General features: G+C 37.6%; 3 protein-coding genes across 6 annotated transcripts; 1 reads left to right on the top strand and 2 right to left on the bottom strand.

The window, feature by feature from the left end:
• Nucleotides 1–409: 409 nt before the first annotated feature.
• LOC123875218 (DDB1- and CUL4-associated factor 5) lies at nt 410–9585 on the bottom strand. Of its 4 annotated transcripts, XM_045920932.1 has the most exons (14): nt 9298–9585; nt 8225–8382; nt 7655–7814; nt 6912–7041; nt 5984–6270; nt 5650–5768; nt 5191–5316; nt 4671–4884; nt 3746–3851; nt 3071–3293; nt 2344–2443; nt 1818–1910; nt 982–1677; nt 410–666 (listed from the first exon to the last, which is right to left on the bottom strand). In XM_045920932.1, exons 1-13 carry the CDS (start codon nt 9485–9487, stop codon nt 1022–1024), a joined length of 2562 nt encoding a protein of 853 aa, XP_045776888.1. In that variant the 5' UTR covers nt 9488–9585; the 3' UTR covers nt 410–666; nt 982–1021. The 4 variants fall into 4 exon arrangements, with proteins under 4 accessions (XP_045776888.1, XP_045776887.1, XP_045776889.1 ...); XM_045920931.1 differs by having other exon boundaries at nt 410–1677; XM_045920933.1 differs by having other exon boundaries at nt 410–1677; nt 3746–3848.
• A 269-nt stretch (nt 9586–9854) lies between these two features.
• Nucleotides 9855–11380, top strand: LOC123875226 (RRP15-like protein). Its single transcript, XM_045920941.1, has 4 exons — nt 9855–10063; nt 10143–10531; nt 10723–11036; nt 11296–11380. Exons 1-4 carry the CDS (start codon nt 10018–10020, stop codon nt 11360–11362), a joined length of 816 nt encoding a protein of 271 aa, XP_045776897.1. The 5' UTR covers nt 9855–10017; the 3' UTR covers nt 11363–11380.
• Nucleotides 11356–16416, bottom strand: LOC123875223 (RAB6A-GEF complex partner protein 2). The gene is made up of 7 exons (XM_045920939.1): nt 16102–16416; nt 15663–15868; nt 15181–15461; nt 14723–14875; nt 13742–13928; nt 13019–13265; nt 11356–11485 (listed from the first exon to the last, which is right to left on the bottom strand). The coding sequence occupies exons 1-6, from the start codon at nt 16245–16247 to the stop codon at nt 13057–13059; spliced, it is 1182 nt and encodes a 393-aa protein (XP_045776895.1). The 5' UTR covers nt 16248–16416; the 3' UTR covers nt 11356–11485; nt 13019–13056.
• Nucleotides 16417–16900: the final 484 nt, after the last annotated feature.

Genomic DNA, 16900 nt, shown 5'->3' with positions numbered 1-16900 from the left:
TACAAATTCAAATATAGAAAATTGGTATAAGGCGCCCTACATAACGATGAAATCGCGTAGATTTCCACAATAATAATAATTATTTATGAAAACAATATAAGTTGCAGTCAGTTTTAGTAGCCACTTAAAGTAGAACAATTACTAATGTTAAAATCTCGCCACCCAGAACTTATGACGTAACATGGTTTTGAAGTGCGCCCAATATGTTCTGTCTCTTTCACACATTTTGATAAAAGGTTGCAGGCAGCTGTTTATTTAGGACAAGCTGATGCCCGCGACTTCATTCGCGTGGATGTAAGTTTTTGAAAATCCCGTGGGAACTCTATGATTTTCCGGTATAAAAAGTAGCCTATGTGCTAATCCAGGGTATAATCTATCTGCATTCTAAATTTCAGGCAAATCCGTCCAGTAGTTTTTGCGTGAAGGAGTAACAAACACACACACACACATACTTTCGACTTATAATATTAGTGTGAAGTGTGATAATATTCGCCATCGCAGCACGTAGTCACTCGTTGATTTCATCGATATGCCAATGTCCCGAGACTAGAAGACGAAACTATGAACGGACTCTCGCCCTCATGCGAATTTGTAAATGCAGCTTTACTGATTTTACGTCTCTGGGTTCTCCATTTTGGGAAACGAGCGTTCAACATTCGATTAGACCAGTGGCATAGCTATCATAGGGCCAGGTGGTGCAGTGCACCGGGGCTCCGAAGCTTGAAAAGAGAAAGCTTTGAAAAGAGAGGAGAAGCGGGCTCCTAAATAAAGGTGATTCATATATTTATTAACCTATTAACATACATATATTACAGTTTGTTGACTATATTCAATACTAAGAAACAATTTTAAATTAAAAAAGTGTTATTAAGGGTTTGAGGCTAATATAAGTTCAAGCTATGTGGAAAGAGGGGGTGGGGACCCGATTTTTCCTCTATGAACCGAGGCCCTAGTCCACCTAGCTACGCCACTGGACTGGACAATAAATTGGAACACAATTTCATATCTATCTATACATACTTCAGTTGGAGTCTGAGTCCATATGAGTTCTGTAATTACGGCGAGCCTTTTTCACGCGTTGCCTGAACTTGAAGGCCTGGTACTCCGGGTCGTCCGATACATCGTCCATGGGCTGTTGGTTCCTCGTGGAGCTTCCTGCGACCGTTCCAACTCCACTATCAGGGGTTCCTATTGTATTTGGAGTTTGCCATATACTTCCTTCAGTACTGCAACTGCTTTCTAGTTCGCTTTCATTTGTTTCGTTCATTAGTCTTGCTACCGTCCTATTGTAGCCTATTTTTGGGGAAAGTCTGTCTAATGTGACCGTGTTAACTCTGTCTGAGATGTCCTTTGGTGGTGGAGATTCGCTGGAATCTGACCGTTGTATACTAAGCCTACCATTTCTTCTTACACGTCTTAAATTCATTCTCAACCTATGTTCTGGGGGAGGGGATGAGTTGTTACTCTCGGAATCGGGTGGTTCGACTGTTAAAGAATCGCCTAAAGAATCCCTTGATCCGTTGATGGGTGTGGGAACAATGCTAATAAGGTTGGTAGGAATGCTTTGGTTGCCATTTTGGTTCCTAGGTGATATTGGTCGACTGCCAACAGATTGGTCGTCGTCTGAATCGACTTCTGCTATCCGAAACAGTGCTGAATTGCTTTGGCCACGGTACCCTGAATAAATTAAAAAGAGTTTTAAGAATTTCGAACATGACTAATGTTCAAAATGTTAATGTTATTATTAAATTAAATTATGATGAGGTGTAATTTTGATAAAAAAAATTAACATAATAGTGTAAATTTAATAATATTACCTGTACTTGTGCTAGGTAAAGCTAAATTGTCTTCAAAATTGTCAAAATTTGAAAAATTATTATTATCACTACTGTCTTGAGCCATTGCGTTACCTGAAACCATGAAAACTTTGTCATTTCCTGTCAACAAACTTATCACACAGGACACAAATAATCCTGCCTTTAACAACTACCCATAACCCATGTGAGACACTGAACTCTTATTTAAAAGTCAGGAGTCCCACGCCCATGTTCAATCCCCAACAAGGCCAATTTGGAAATTTTGTAATGTCTCAGTTGGTTTTGGTCTGGTTTGTTAAGAGGCTTTGACCATGTCTAGTTTCCACCCTACCAGCAAACTCGTGCCGCCAAGCAATTTAGCGTTCCAGTACATGCATTATAAACCACTTAGAGGTATGGGCTTAATATTATACTGACATACCCCTTCCAGTTTAGCGCGCTTTCATCTTAAACTGGATCATAACTTACTACCAGCTGAGATCACAGTGAAGGAGTTAAATTAAATCTCAAACAAAGAAGGACATACCATTACTCCTTAGATTCATTACTTTTCTATAACTATTGGTTTTACTCTTTCTTTTAGTGCTCCTTGTGATGTTCATTCTTCTCCTCAGTGGACGGATAATCTGAAAGAAATTCAAATCGGTTGTTATTCACTAAAGCTATACCTTGTCCATGGAGACGAGCTAATAGGGAAGTAAGAAACCGCGCGTCATTGGTCACAGGGACATAGGACACGTTCACATTGCGACGAAAATGTCAGTGTTTCGTCATTCGTAGCAGTGCAGAGTGCTGAAAAATGCGGCACGATGTTATTTGCGTTTGCTATAAGACGGAAGCTCACCCTTTAGAATTCCTAAACAAGCAATGCGTGGATTCATCAGAGTTGGTCCGTTCACTAGAGGGAGTTGATAACCTCGACCGAGTGTTGGGCAGAGAGATAATGCACGAAGCCCCCTGGCGCGCCGCAGGGGCGTCCACTTGCCCTTCATACTCGTGCCGGCCGAACTTTTACTGGATTTACTTTCCGTTTTTAGCCTGATGTTATGTTAGAGGCGAGCCAATCCCTTTTTACTGGCTTATCGGCTCTGGGTTCTAGGCCTTTTGAGACCGTAACATATACACGTAAGAATTCCGGATGACGTCATTCATTTGGCGCGTGTTGCTCGTGAGAGTTGAATGCGACGTCATTCGCCGCAGTGCTGAAAACGCGGTACGATATTATTTGAGATTGCTTGAAGACGAAAACTCACCCTTTCAGAATTCCTAAACAAACAATGCGTGGGTTCATCGGAGTCGGTCCGTTCACTAGAGGGAGCTGACACCCTCGACCGAGTGTTGGGTAGAGATATAGTTCGCGAGGCCGGCCTGCGCGGCCCCCTGGCGCGCCGCAGGGGCGTCCTCTTCCCCTTCGCACTCGTGCCGGCCGAACATTTACTGGATTTGCTCACACACGTCCGCGACTGTTTGTTACGTCTGTAAAATACTAGCAATAGAAATCACAGAAAGTTCAATTCCAATTAATTCATGTTGCGAAATGTTAAATTCATATTATTTATAGCGTAGAAATGATAATTATCTCAAAAGCCCCGGCACACGGCGCACCGAAAACATCTAAGGGCGAGGCCACAACACTGCGGTGCGACATCGTATCGCAAAAACGATGCCTCATCGCAATGTGATGGGATGACGCAACGCAAAAATTTCATCTCTTACGGCATCGTAAACCAAGATAAAACAATTTACATTTGCGGATGCTTCTGAAAATGAACCTTCAATTCAATTCCCAATTATTGGCTTTTAGGTGTGCCAGCTGGGCGCAGAGTGTTTCGCTAGTGTCACGTTTATGAAGAAGGCACAAAGGAGATTGAATATGAACCTTATATTGTTAGTAATAAAACGCATATTTGCGTACAAAAAACCGTTACCTGAGAGAGCCCCGTTTCTGAGAGCGCACACTTTTGGGGTATCGCGGCGCGACGAGGCGCGCCAGTCTGTTCGGACAGCGTTGACTACGATTTCCATTCTGTGCTACTAGAACGATTACATTGTACCTAATTCTGTTGCGTACAATCTCTAAACTAACTGAAATGACAGGTCAAAACGCCATCAAATGAATAGCAGATGAATATCATATCTTTGAAAAGAGCAACCGCTGAGTTTCGTGCTGGTTTTTCTCGGTAGAAAAGGCATTCCGAACCAGTGGTAGATGCTTTTGACGATTCAAGAGTGCTTGTAAAAGTTTAATTGAATAAAAATATTTTGAATTTTGTTTTTTTTTTTTCAAGGAGGCTACTGGAGTGCTAGACAGTGGCATGTGGAAGTCCCTATAAGAGTCTATAACCCTTATATCATGCTTCTGCAGAACAGGATGGCACTAGATTTAGACCTGTCAATTTAGTTTAGTGTAGAGATTGTGTACAATAGAATTTTACGAATAATTAATTAGGTGATAATATTATATACAAAAAATGATGATAACAGCTGAAAATGAGTTGATTATTATTAATACAGAGTAAATAGAGTACGACATATTATGCCAAAGGGGCTTTTAGGGCTTCGTCCGCGCGGACTACACATATGTATTTCAAAACCTATTTTATCTAATTAGTCCAAAATCAAAGGGGTGAAAATCCTCTCTTAACGGATGTCTACATCATCATATCTATCTGCATTCTAAATTATTGCCTGAACCTTCCAGTAGTTTGAACATCTATCTTTTCAAATTGCAATCTGAACCATCCAGTCGTTTGAGCTATGCATGCGCTGTGTTGTGCGAGTCAGTCAGTCAGTCACCTTTACCTTTTATCATACAAAAAATAGCAACAAAAGGCAGTTGTCAACTTGTCTTACCTCGTTTAGGTGCCAAAGTAAGAAAGTCCACAACAATCTGGTCACTATCACTTGAGTCAGAAACGTTTCCGTGAACCGATCCTGAGCTAGATCCATCTAATGAATCGGTTTCTTCAGCGAGGCATTCCAGTTCTCTTTGAACGAGTGAGTCAAAGAACGCCATCATTCGAGGGTCTTCACTAGTTGACTGTTCAGTATAGTTGTGGGTTAGATACTAGAAAAAAAAAAAAATCTTTTATGTAATACACGATCTTTCGGGAGAAAAAGTCGGCCCTCCAGTCGGGGAGTTCGGAATTCGATTCTGGGGACGCCTATCTAACTCTTCGGAGTTATGTGCATTTTAAGCAATGCAATATCACTTACTTTGACGGTGAAAGAAAACATCGTAGGGGAACATGTGTGCCTGAGAGTTATTCACGATGCTGTAGTAGGTGGTCAGATAAAAATTGTTCTTCATATAAAAAACGGTCATCTAAGTCAGCCCTATATTTTGTACAGTAGCTGTATATAACATACTAACCTGTCCGCTATGGTGGACTAGCGAGACATAGTCTTCGTGGCTGTATATCTCGCGAGGATTGTCAGAGCCCTGCGCCTCTTCTAACAACGCTCCACGCATTTGTGGGTACTCCAATGCAGACCACACCTGCGAAAAATATAATTCCGTATTGTTAATATTATATATACGAAAGTGTGCCTGTTTGTCTGCTAGCTTTTTACTCCTAATCTATTTAACCAAGTTCAAAGATTCCGGGAATGGGCATAGGCTACTTTTTGTCTCAAAGAATTAAAGATTTCTATGGGATTTTCAAACACCTAATTTCACGTGGACAAATACTTATTAGCAAGTTTTTATTGGTACAACATAATATTGTACAGCACATAACAAAGTTGTTATGTAACTAAGATTAATTATTGATATAATGATGATTATTCATATTTTCTAAATAATAGACAATTATAGAGCAATAGAAATCACCTTAATAATCTTCTCAACTCCAGAGGATGCGATCAAGCAATAATGTGAATTGAACCGTACTTGATTCACGATAGATCTATGACCGTACAACACTATATGCGGTGGCTCCACAACCATATCTGAAATAATGGAGATTTTCTATCAATTTGCTTTTCCCTTGGTTTTGGTCAAGTGAAAATTAGATCAAACAATATTTCATATTCATTTCGTTTATTTAAATCGTATACAGTTATTGAGAGCATCAGCAAAAGCTGCTTAGCCTATTAATAACTCTATAGAAATAACTCTATGCGTAAGTCGAAACTTGGGATAACACACAAAATAACTAACTTACCAAAATCTCCTCCGTTGTCTGGTATCTTCCACATGTAAAGATTGAAATCGTCCGATCCCGAGAGCACAAACTGATCGTTCGTACCAGCGAAGCAACAACTCTTCATAGTGCAGGAGTTATAGTAATCCTGGTGGTAGAACTCCGCGACCGGCTCCGGGGAATGCACCGAGTATAGCACGGGGGCCAGGCGGCGGCGCAAAGCCAGCACATGTGTGCCGGACTGGTTGAAGCGTACGCTCATACTGTTTTGGCAGGAGCCGCTAGTGCCCACATATCGGAGAATCGGACTATGGGACAATATCATGAAAGAATCAATCAAGCTTTATTCCAAAAAGAGTTTGTCGGGTATTGCTATCCCTGTCTAAATACTTTCCATGGAAAAGGATAACACTAGATATTTTATACCTGGTCAATTAAGTGCAGGGACAGTGCAGGGGACAGAATTAGCCAAAAAATTAATAGTTTTGTTAATCCTGTTGTTCTGAACTCTGCACACAGCACAACTAAATGCAAAGGTTCCAGACTGGTTGAAGCGTACGCTCATACTGTTTTGGCAGGAGCCGCTAGTGCCCACGTATCGGAGAATCGGACTATGGGACAATATCATGAAAGAATTAATCAAACTTTATTCCGAAAAGAGTTTGTCGTGTATTGCTGTCCCTGTATTAATAGTTTCCATGGAAAAGGATAACACTAGATATTTTACACCTGGTCAATTAAGTGCAGGGACAGTGCAGGGGACAGAATTAGCCAAAAAATTAATAGTTTTGCTAATTCTGTTGTTCTGAACTAAATCCAAAGGTCTATATCTAATGCTATCCATAAAATTATTTAAAATATAATTTTTTCTCCAATCATTTTTAGTCATTTAAACCATAAAAATCAGGTTACTATTCCACTCATATTGTTTTGTAATTTTGTTACTCACTGTTTTGGCGAGCGTAGATCCCACAGAGCGACGCCGTCTCTCGAGTTGGCAGACACCACCACACCAGTTTGCTGCGGGTGAAACATCACGCCGTGGAACGCTTTCCTGCTGCGTGATATTACTAGCGACTCTGGAAAATGGGCACAGTTACTCCATTAAGTCTTTATTTATTTATATTTATACAAGTTAACTCTTGACTGCAATATCACTTGGTGGTAAGATGCAGGCTAAATAGGAAACCGGCAGAGTTTGGCAGTTTTTATTATTAGATTTTTACACAGCATCATACCGGAATGCTGAATCGCTTGGTGCGGCACGGCTTTTGCCGATAAGGTGGCAACTAGCCTCGGCCGAAGGCACCCGACCAGACCAGAGATTTAGAAATTATTAAATTCCAAACCCCTGACAGGAATTGAACCCGGATCTCCTACTGTTAAGACAACAGCGCTTATCACTGTGCTAGGTATGTCGTCAAATTTGGGCAAACGAGACCATATTAGGAAGCTGTCCATCTGTCCCGTGAACCGTAATAGGTAAAGAGTTGAAATTTTCACGGTATTAATATTTTTTTTGCTGCTTTAACAAAAACTAATAAAGATTTCAAAATGCCCACCATTAAAAATATTAAAGTGTTATTTCTTATACGGAATACCTTCGTTTGTGAGTCCGACTTGCACTTGACTGATTTTTTGTTTTGAGGATAACGCGAGACATCGTGGGTATGAATTAGAAAGAAAACTTACCATGAACGGACTGTCTTGTATCAAAGAGCAGCAATCGGCCATCGTTGCCCGCAGTTGTGACCACACGGTCATTATACGGGTCAATGCTGAGACAGCACACCGCACGCTGGTGTTGCAGCACCTCCAGAGGCCTTGTGCTTTCTACATCATGCACTATAACCTGGATAAAACGTCATCATCATTTCAACCCACTACTAAGAATGGGTCTCCTTTCAGAATGAGAAGGTTTAGCTTTAGGCCTTAGTCAAGAAGATGTCCAAACTTACACATGATTATGAATGCAAGGGCCCAAGTTGGCAGATTTTGCCTGCTCAAATCAGCATACAAATTGGGTTAGAGATATTGGGCACCTTTGATTTCTCAGTAAATATAGTGCCCGCAAACAACTTGAACCTTAAGCAGCGGTAATAGGGGAAAATTATTCAATGACTGATCAATCAATCGCGTGCACCTGCCTTTGCCAGCCAATAGTGGCCACAATGAGAGGCCATTTTGCCCATTGGTCTTTGTATCAACCCAACATCTAGAAATACTCTATGATCAACACTGGAAGCAAAAAAGGTTACTTACAATATCATCATTCCCACCAGAATAAATCTTCTGACTGTCCGTAGTGATACCCAAACAGAATATGTTGGATGAATGAAGAGCTTTCATTGGTTCAGGATTGCCCCTGTCAATAAGGGCTTGCCCAAACTGCCATACCATCACCCTCCTGTCATCTCCACCTAAAGTAGTGAAAAACACTATAATTTCAGATTAAGTACTTTTTATTTCTAATAATATCTAGACTTAATTAAATTATAAACTAGAGACCTGTAACATGCGGACAGACCGACAGCCCAACAGACAGACAGATGGACAGAGACAGACAGACAACTGGACAGACAGACGGACAGACAGAAGATAGACAGACAGACAGACGGACAGAGGGACAGACAGATGGACAGACAGACAGACGGACGGACAGACAGACACAGAAGACATTAATTGGGCTCAGTTTTTACCCTTTGGGTATGGAACCCTAAAAAGAATTGTCTGTAATTTGAAAAACAATGAGCTCAGTCTAAAAAAGAGAAGTAGGTACTGCTTCATTGACTCATTCACAATAACAGAACTGAACTACATCACATCAGTATTAATTTATATTAGCTCGAGTTAAAATGCTTTATTTAATTAAAAATTCTACTATAGACAAGCATTATAATGATACAAAGGAATGTTGAGGAACTCAAGCCAAAGTTGAAGTTGTTTGTATCGGAAAATCTATAACATTTAATTACTTACACTATTTACTAATAAATAAATTAGTTATAGCATTTTTAGTACCTAACATTGTGGACTAAATAATAAGTACATAAGTGAAGTGGTAGATACAAAATGAAATACATTTCTACACACAAATACTGTGTCATTTAGAATAAAACATAATTTTCCTTCTAGCTGATTAATGTGTTTTCTTCACACGCCCATAGTTGTTATCAATAATTTTATTATTGTTATTGATTAATGATCAAAAATAATACAGGTCCACGGATTTTGTCTAATCTCGTTTTGGCCATACATTTTAACTCTGTGCGCTTAGTGTACAGTTATCATATCAATAAAAGTGTAATATTTTATAAATTCTACTAGGTCCCCACCTGATATAAGTAATTCGCCATTACTCGAAAACTCGATAGCATTGACGCATCCGAAATGGCACACCAAATCACGCCGATATAGATTTTTAGCCGCAAAGAGACGTTTATTAAATATCTCCGCTTTTAGATCACTTAAAAGTCCGCATTCTCTCTTTATAATGTATGGTAAAGGATTCGACATATTCGCCATATTTAAAGCAAAACCACCATTTTACATTTTACGATGAACGAAACACTGGGAAACACTTCACTTGACGATCAGCTGTATTTTATTTTTAAAAACAATTTACGTTCCGTTGTTTCAGAAAGTATTTGACAAGATACCTATTTTTTTGCCAATATTTCTTTTAGTATTACTGAAATAGTTATCAATCTATATCTTCATATCTTCATATATTATATAAATGCTTTAATTTAAGTTTTAATTCAAAATGAACTTAGTTTATGATTCTTAAATTCTATTGCTCTTAAAGTGCATCGGTAGTAGTAAAAAAAATTGCGTAAAATAGATTTGTCTCCTTTGACAATGACAGTTGCATTTCACTTGACAACTGTCATAACAAGACCAAGCGGCAAGCGCACGTGCACTTTAATTAATGAGTAAAAACCTATGGTAAAAACCAGCAAATTATAGTAAATCAAATGTTTTTTGTAAGAAAATAGCCAAGAAGCAAGAACATATACATAAACGTACAGAGTGTAGAATTATTGTAAGAGATAATGGTTATAGTGGCAGAAATGAGTAAACCATCAGTTAAAGTATCAGGTAAGAATCCATACAAAGTGAGATTATAATATTATAGGTTATTACTTAAATAAATAAACGGTTTATTTATTTATTTTAGTTTCAAACTCCGAATCATCTAGTGAAGAAGGCGATGAATCTGAATATGAATCAGAAGTTTCAGACAAAGGCTATGACAAAACAAAACGTGAAAGTGAAATGAGTGATAATGGTGATGAAAGTGGAAGTAATAAGGAAAGTGATGATGATGATGACGTCATAGTAAAAAATGAGGGCTGGGCGGATTCTGTAGCCAAAATCCTTGGTTCCAATAAACCTAAAAATAAGAAAACATTGGTTTTATCTCGAGCAAAGAAACTTGCAGACACAATAAAGAAGGAAAAAGAAGAGAAACCCAGTTTTGAAATAGTTGGTGATGAGGCTAAAGAAGTGAAATCAGAAGTTAAGAAAGAGACTTTAACTGTGTTAGAACCTCCAGTAAAGAAAAAGGTAAATAACCAATTCATTTGTATTTTATTATCTTCTAGTTTGAAGTAAAATTGATATATGTAGTGTGAAAGGTTGTTATTATTTGGACCAAGAAAGCACACTGAGTCAGAATTCCTTAATTTGTGTGCTTACATTGTTTTAATTATTTACGAATACTGTCATTTATGTAAATAAAATACTGGCTTTTTCAGAAAGTTGAACGATCATTGATTAGAATAAAACCCAATATCTTAGAAAAGGATAGAGAAAAGTTACTAACGAAAATAGCAACTAAGGGTGTAGTTCAATTGTTCAATGCTGTAAGAAATCAACAGAGGACCATTGAAAAAGAAATAAAAGATATACCTGAGGGAAAGAAGGAAAAGGTTTTAAAGAAGTTTGATAAAAGAGCATTTTTGGATACTCTAATGGGACAATCAAAGTCCGTAAATGTTGAGGAACAAACTAAACCATTAAAAGATGAAGTTAAAGCAGAGTCTGAGAAACCTAGATGGAATGCATTAAGGTATGTTAAATGTCTGGAATTAAATAACCAAGTAGCATAGTTTTTTACCCTACATACTTATTGTACTGTATACAGAATGACTGGTAAAATATCACAATCTCGTAATTAGTTTGTTGTGGAAGTCTAATACATGCTACCAAATGGCTTTTACCTTTAGGCGAAAATGGGCTATTTTTATAGAAATGACCAGTTTGTTCAAAAATTGTAGATTGATATCTTTACAGTATGGTTTTTATACCTACAATATTTTGTTTTGCAGAGATGACTTCATGATGGGGGCTAAAATGAAGGATTGGGACAAAGAATCAGCAGATGAGAGTAATTAATAAATTATTTATTAGGAATGCTTTAGTATCATTTTATAATTACCATTTATAAATGTACATTACACTTCTTAAAATTAGTATTAACAATATTTCTATTTTACACAAGACAAATCTGAACTAATACAAATTATTAGAGCTGTAGCGAACCGTATGTATTCGTTACTGAGTAACGGGTGCGCCATCTAGTACCGAGTACCGAATCGTTACTCACAAATGCATCTCGTTACTCGCACTTTTGCGTATGACCGTTCCTACACTGTTTCGGTTCACGCAAGTACCGTAGATACGTGTATTGAGACGTTTGCTAACCGTATGTTTTACGCGCAGGCGCGCTCATTCGGTGAATTTAAAGACGTACGTTACAAAGGCCGATGTTTGTTTAGTTTATTGTTAAAATTTTAAAAACGTATGATTCTGTTATGGTATCGTTCAAATAACCATGAGCTTAATAATGAGACAGTTATTTGGAAATTACAGACAGATACTCTAATTTTATGTAATAGTACCTATAGATATTTAACATAAGCTCAAGCTCAAGGTTAAAATTTTTAATATTTTAGTAGATTCCGTCAACAGTTCATTTGTAGTTGTGTCTACACTTATTAAATCAAACTAAATTGAGAATAACTTCACACACACGTCTGGTTCAAAATACGGAAAAGTAAGAAAATGCACCTTACGCAGCTTTGTATGTAATGTAGACCTAAGTATGTTTTCTACAGATTACGAATGTTGCGACGCCGCGACATCATACTGTCGTACGCAATACGACTCGATTCTTTCATCTTTACGTGGTATCAAAAGTAACGAGTAACGATACGATAGTAACGAGTACTAATTGTTATAGTAACGAATGCATACAGGTACGCTCGGTTTCGTTACTTTTACACCTCTACAAATTATAACTTTCCTAATAAGAATAATATGTCACTATTATTAAATATCAGAACTGTCTCTAGACTTGAGCAGTATCAGAGTGAACTAGAGTGAGGGAACTCTTAGTTTGATCCTGAATCGACAATATGTCAAATATTAGGCTATGGTGACATGAACTTATAGAACAAGTGTAAATAAAAAATTATAACACCCCCGACAAGTGAAGGTTACAGTAACTAGAAAAGACTGATAACTTTCAAACGGCTGAGCGGCTGAACTGATTTTCTTGGACTATTCCGCGCCTACTATCTAAAGTATCTGAGTTTTCCAAAACATCATTTTCAAATAAATAATTATGTATTTAGGCAACGTCCATCTTGACAGCTTGACATTTGTCAATTGACATAATATTATGAACCTAACGGTTATCTAACCTTCTTTTCTACAAGAAAACTACAAAAGAGCTGATAACTCTTAAACGGCTGAACCAATTTTTTTGGATTATAGCTAAGAACACTCTCGATCAAGCCACCTTTCAAACAAAAAAAACTAAATTAAAATCGGTTTATTCGTTTAGGCGCTACGATGCCACAGACAGATACACAGATACACACGTCAAACTTATAACACCCCTCTTTTTGGGTTGGGGGTTAAAAATAGGGCTACCGCGTCAATTGAACTAACATTTGATGCCTGCCAGGGATATTCAAGCCTCAACGTTTTGTTAGAAATTCCCTAACTGTTGTGAACTATGGCAGTATTGTTTCCTACCCAACATCTTTCACAGTTAAAGCATTTTAAGCATTAGTGAAATTTATTTATTTAATGTATAAAGTATATGCATCATTGCCTACAGTTTGCTGACTAATCTGTTTGGGTAACGTAGAGTAGATCTTCACAGGAAGGTTCCACACCATAGTTTCTATTGGCACATTGAGTGGGGCATTCCAGTCCCTATCGTCTGGGCCTGGCTGTAATCTCTCGTTGCTTGTCACAAACTCAAAGTGAAGCCTCCAGCTTAATGAAACTGGAAATCACAACACATGCTTATAAGAAAATAGTTCAAAATGAGTGAGATTTTTCGTGAAATTTCTTAGTCAATACTAGAGCTAATTTTGTTAAACTGGACCTTTTCAAGTAAAAATTTTTATATAAACCTGTAAGGATGATACTGCCATTGTCGCAATTGCCATAAGTGTATGTTGTCGTATTAGTTTACAAATTGCAAAAAACCAAATTAAATTTGAATTTCGCGGGCAGGCCCATCACTTCAACCTTAAAAACTAGTGAATGCCCCTGATTTCATCTGGGTTTAGGTTTTTAAATCTATTGATTTTCTAGGATATAAAGTAGCATGTTTCGCTCTCCAGGTCTCCATATCCATGCAAAAAATAACACATCAGTTCGTTCAGTAGGTGTGATTGACTGGCAAACCAAGAGACAAATACTTTCACGTTTATGATATAGATGGTGGTTGATAGTTTATTTATGAAAAAATAATACCTTCTTCACCCTCAAATGCAGGTGTAATATGCAAAGGAATTGGCAAAATAAGCTGTGAATGTGTGAGCCCCAGCGTCACCTCATGATACCTGGCCACTGTCATGGACCTGCTGCTATTTTCTTTGTTTGCACTTTTCATAGGCGTTTTAGTTTTAGTTACTTCTTCAGGTTGTAAAGATACTGAAACCTAAAAATAATTTTCTAGGGATAATTTTTGTATGTAGTCTAAAAGGTAAACCAGTTTATCCGAGGTATAAGGAAACCCTGGGTTTGATTTTCATTCGGATTAATGTTTTAAGTAAGCTCCAGTTATACTAGTGTAAGGTTATCATCACTTTTTTTCATTAACAGATCAAGGTTGATTGAAATCACACCTAATTGGAAGCGTTCACCAGCTTGGAATGGACTAGATAAATAGTTAGAAAAACAAACTGGAAGGGAATTCAAAATCTTAGCAGTGTATTAGATGTTGAATGGTGACAGCCTAGTCTGCCTCTTATTCTGGGGTATTAAGGTTCAACCTGGGTGGCACACACAGGCACATATAACTTTTCAGAGTTATGTGCATTTTAATCAATTTTAAAACCAATTTTTAAAAAAAAGAGAATAAGCCATGGTTAAATGACTAATATTCCCCTTTTCCTCTCCAACTAAGCGTCAGGCTTGTGCTAGGAGTAGGTACGACAATAGTGCAACGGCCGGGGTTTGAACCGTCGACCTTTCGGTTTTCAGTCCACTCCTTTACCGGTTGAGCTATTGAGGCTCTGATCGTGAGGAACCCTACCATTGCAAGGAAACCTACATGCTTGAGAGTTCTCCATAACGTTTTCAAAGGTGTATGAAGTCTGCCAGTCCACATTTTGCCGGCATGGTGGCCTAAATTCTTCTCATTCTGAGATGACCTATTCTCAATAAAGGGCCAGAAATAGGTTGATAATGATTAATTATTATTTGTTAATGTTTAAAGCACGGTAAGCTTACCTGCATACAGGTGACTGTACCAACTGAAAAATCAAAAGTGCCGACAATATCTTCACCCAATTTGTAAGCTGATTTGAACAGGCAAAATCTGCCAACTTTCCCCCGTGCATTTGTAATCATGTATGAGTTTGGGCTTCTTCTTGCAGTGAGATTCTGTAGAGTAGAAACATTTCTTTACCATCATAATTTATTTACTTGTAAGGCTGCTTGTAAGAGAACATACATCTGTATTTTATTTGTCTGAATTGCCTTGTATTATGAATGATGTACTGCTTGGGCTATACATGCATTGGTGTTTTATTAGATAAGCTTGAAGAGATTTTAGGAGCTACGATGCCACAGACACATGTCAAACTTATAACACCCTTCTTGGGTTGGGGGTTAAAAAGTTTGGTTACGGAATATACAAGCAAAAATATAATAATCAACAGCAAGAAATAAGTATTAGTTTTATTTACCTGTAACACTTGTAAAGCCATTGTCAAAGGAGTTTCAACCTTCCTTTCCTCAGAAAAAGGATTAGTTGGCTGGAGTTCTTCTGTAGTTTCATTCCCACATAATGCAGCTAAATCTTGCATGTTCATGATTGGACTGATGGGGAGGACCCTGAACGGTATTCGCACCATCTTTATATGGGACCCTACCTTCTGTGTTGCTATAGTTATCTTATAGGAGTATTTAACAGCAGTGCCTCTGTATGATGGTGGTGCTTCTATAGGGAGAGATTCTCTATACCAGACTGAAAAATACACCTTAGTAAGAAATAAAAAAATATAATGATAAAAGACATTCCTTTATCATATGTTTTTGCTACCCAACTATACATTGCTAATATGACATTTTCAACCAACAAAACTAAGGTTTGTGGTTAGAAAAAATATCTTATTTGAATTAGTAGTTTTAAAATGATCTGTTCAAGGAAGAATTTGGTTAAACTTACATGTCTTTGTTTCCCCTAAGGGTATAGTCAGATCACAGAACAGTATTTTGGGTTTTGTATGAAATACAACGTCTCCAATATCACATGAGGTCACTTCTAAAGCTGTAGTTTTTTCAAATACATTGGCTTTTTCACCTGTACTTTTTGATGTTGAGAAAAAACAGTGAATTTGTGCTGAAGCCCAGGCTAAGTTTTCTAGGATATCACTAAAAAAGATGTAAGAATAATTTAAAAAGCTGGTTTTGTAGTAACTATAAGGATGGATTTCTTTTAGACTACGCATCTAGGTGATTGCTGTATGGGACAAGCCAACAAAAATTGTAATACATTGCTAAAACATTTCACGAAGAAAATCATGCTAGATAGTGCCATCAGAGCACAAAGATGTGGTCTAAGATAAAATCCATCCATAAAGATAAAAAAGGTAATCAGAAGTTACTTGTGACTTTGAGAGTTCCTATGCTCAGGCTGAGGTGTGTGGTTAAAAGTAATACAGCATTCCAAAGCCTCTCCAGCTAAATAAACTGAGCCAGTTGTGAGTTTTGCTGATAATTCGATCATGTTTGTACTAGGCGAAGGTAGCATAGAAAAATACCATTAGAAACACTTCACCACATTATTGATTTATGTATTTGATTAAAGAAAAGGGAAGTTAATTAATAAGTAAAAGCTCTCTATTAATTTTTGTACATACAAGTATAAAAATTTATAATTTTTATAAAAAGGGCATGTTTTGATTGTTGAGATTTTTGACTTTGACAATCGTTGACAAAATCAAATGACGTGATCAAATGACATATTATGGAAACGTGTTGCCAACTGCTTTGCAAAAAGTGCACTTTATACATCCCAAAGGGGACTTCGTCTGTGTCAAAATCAAGTGTCAACTTTGGACTGGACTTCGCTGTGTTGGTGTTAGCTGACGGGCGTGCTTTGCTTTTTTGGAGTGTTTTTTTGTTAAAACTGACTGGGAAGCGCTCTAAGGGGGTGCCGTGCGTATGTCGGCGAGCGCCGGTACAGACGGTATATAGTTTAACTAACTTGTTACAAATAACTACAAACTTGACATTGGCTAATCTTTGTAAAGCCAGACGAGAGAGAAAAAAAAATAGATCCCAAAGAATTATAGGTTACGTTTAAATACACAACCTCATAAATTGTAATAAAGCATACCTACTGTAGTAGTAATAGTACTTAGTCGAAGGAGTAACTCATTCAGTAATATTATAGCAACACTG

Source organism: Maniola jurtina, chromosome 19 (assembly GCF_905333055.1).
Source record: "Maniola jurtina chromosome 19, ilManJurt1.1, whole genome shotgun sequence".
NCBI classification, from domain to species: Eukaryota; Metazoa; Arthropoda; class Insecta; order Lepidoptera; family Nymphalidae; genus Maniola; species Maniola jurtina.
Note: the sequence above shows the minus strand (reverse complement) of the source record. Positions and strands in the feature narration are given on the sequence as shown.

Bases quoted from the DNA above. Each gene is read 5' to 3' on its own strand.
- LOC123875218 (XM_045920931.1), bottom strand. From the start codon at position 9,487: ATGGCGAATATGTCGAATCCTTTACCATACATTATAAAGAGAGAATGC. The intron at 7,815-8,224 runs GTAAGTAACCTT...CGTTTTATCCAG, and splicing joins CTGGTGGGAATGATGATATT to GTTATAGTGCATGATGTAGA. The intron at 1,911-2,343 runs GTATGTCCTTCT...TCATGGTTTCAG, and splicing joins AATGAATCTAAGGAGTAATG to GTAACGCAATGGCTCAAGAC.
- LOC123875226 (XM_045920941.1), top strand. From the start codon at position 10,018: ATGGTTATAGTGGCAGAAATGAGTAAACCATCAGTTAAAGTATCAG. The intron at 10,064-10,142 runs GTAAGAATCCAT...TATTTATTTTAG, and splicing joins ACCATCAGTTAAAGTATCAG to TTTCAAACTCCGAATCATCT. The intron at 10,532-10,722 runs GTAAATAACCAA...TGGCTTTTTCAG, and splicing joins AACCTCCAGTAAAGAAAAAG to AAAGTTGAACGATCATTGAT.
- LOC123875223 (XM_045920939.1), bottom strand. From the start codon at position 16,247: ATGCTACCTTCGCCTAGTACAAACATGATCGAATTATCAGCAAAACTC. The intron at 15,462-15,662 runs GTAAGTTTAACC...TGTATTTTTCAG, and splicing joins CTTAGGGGAAACAAAGACAT to TCTGGTATAGAGAATCTCTC. The intron at 13,929-14,722 runs GTAAGCTTACCG...AATTATTTTTAG, and splicing joins GTACAGTCACCTGTATGCAG to GTTTCAGTATCTTTACAACC.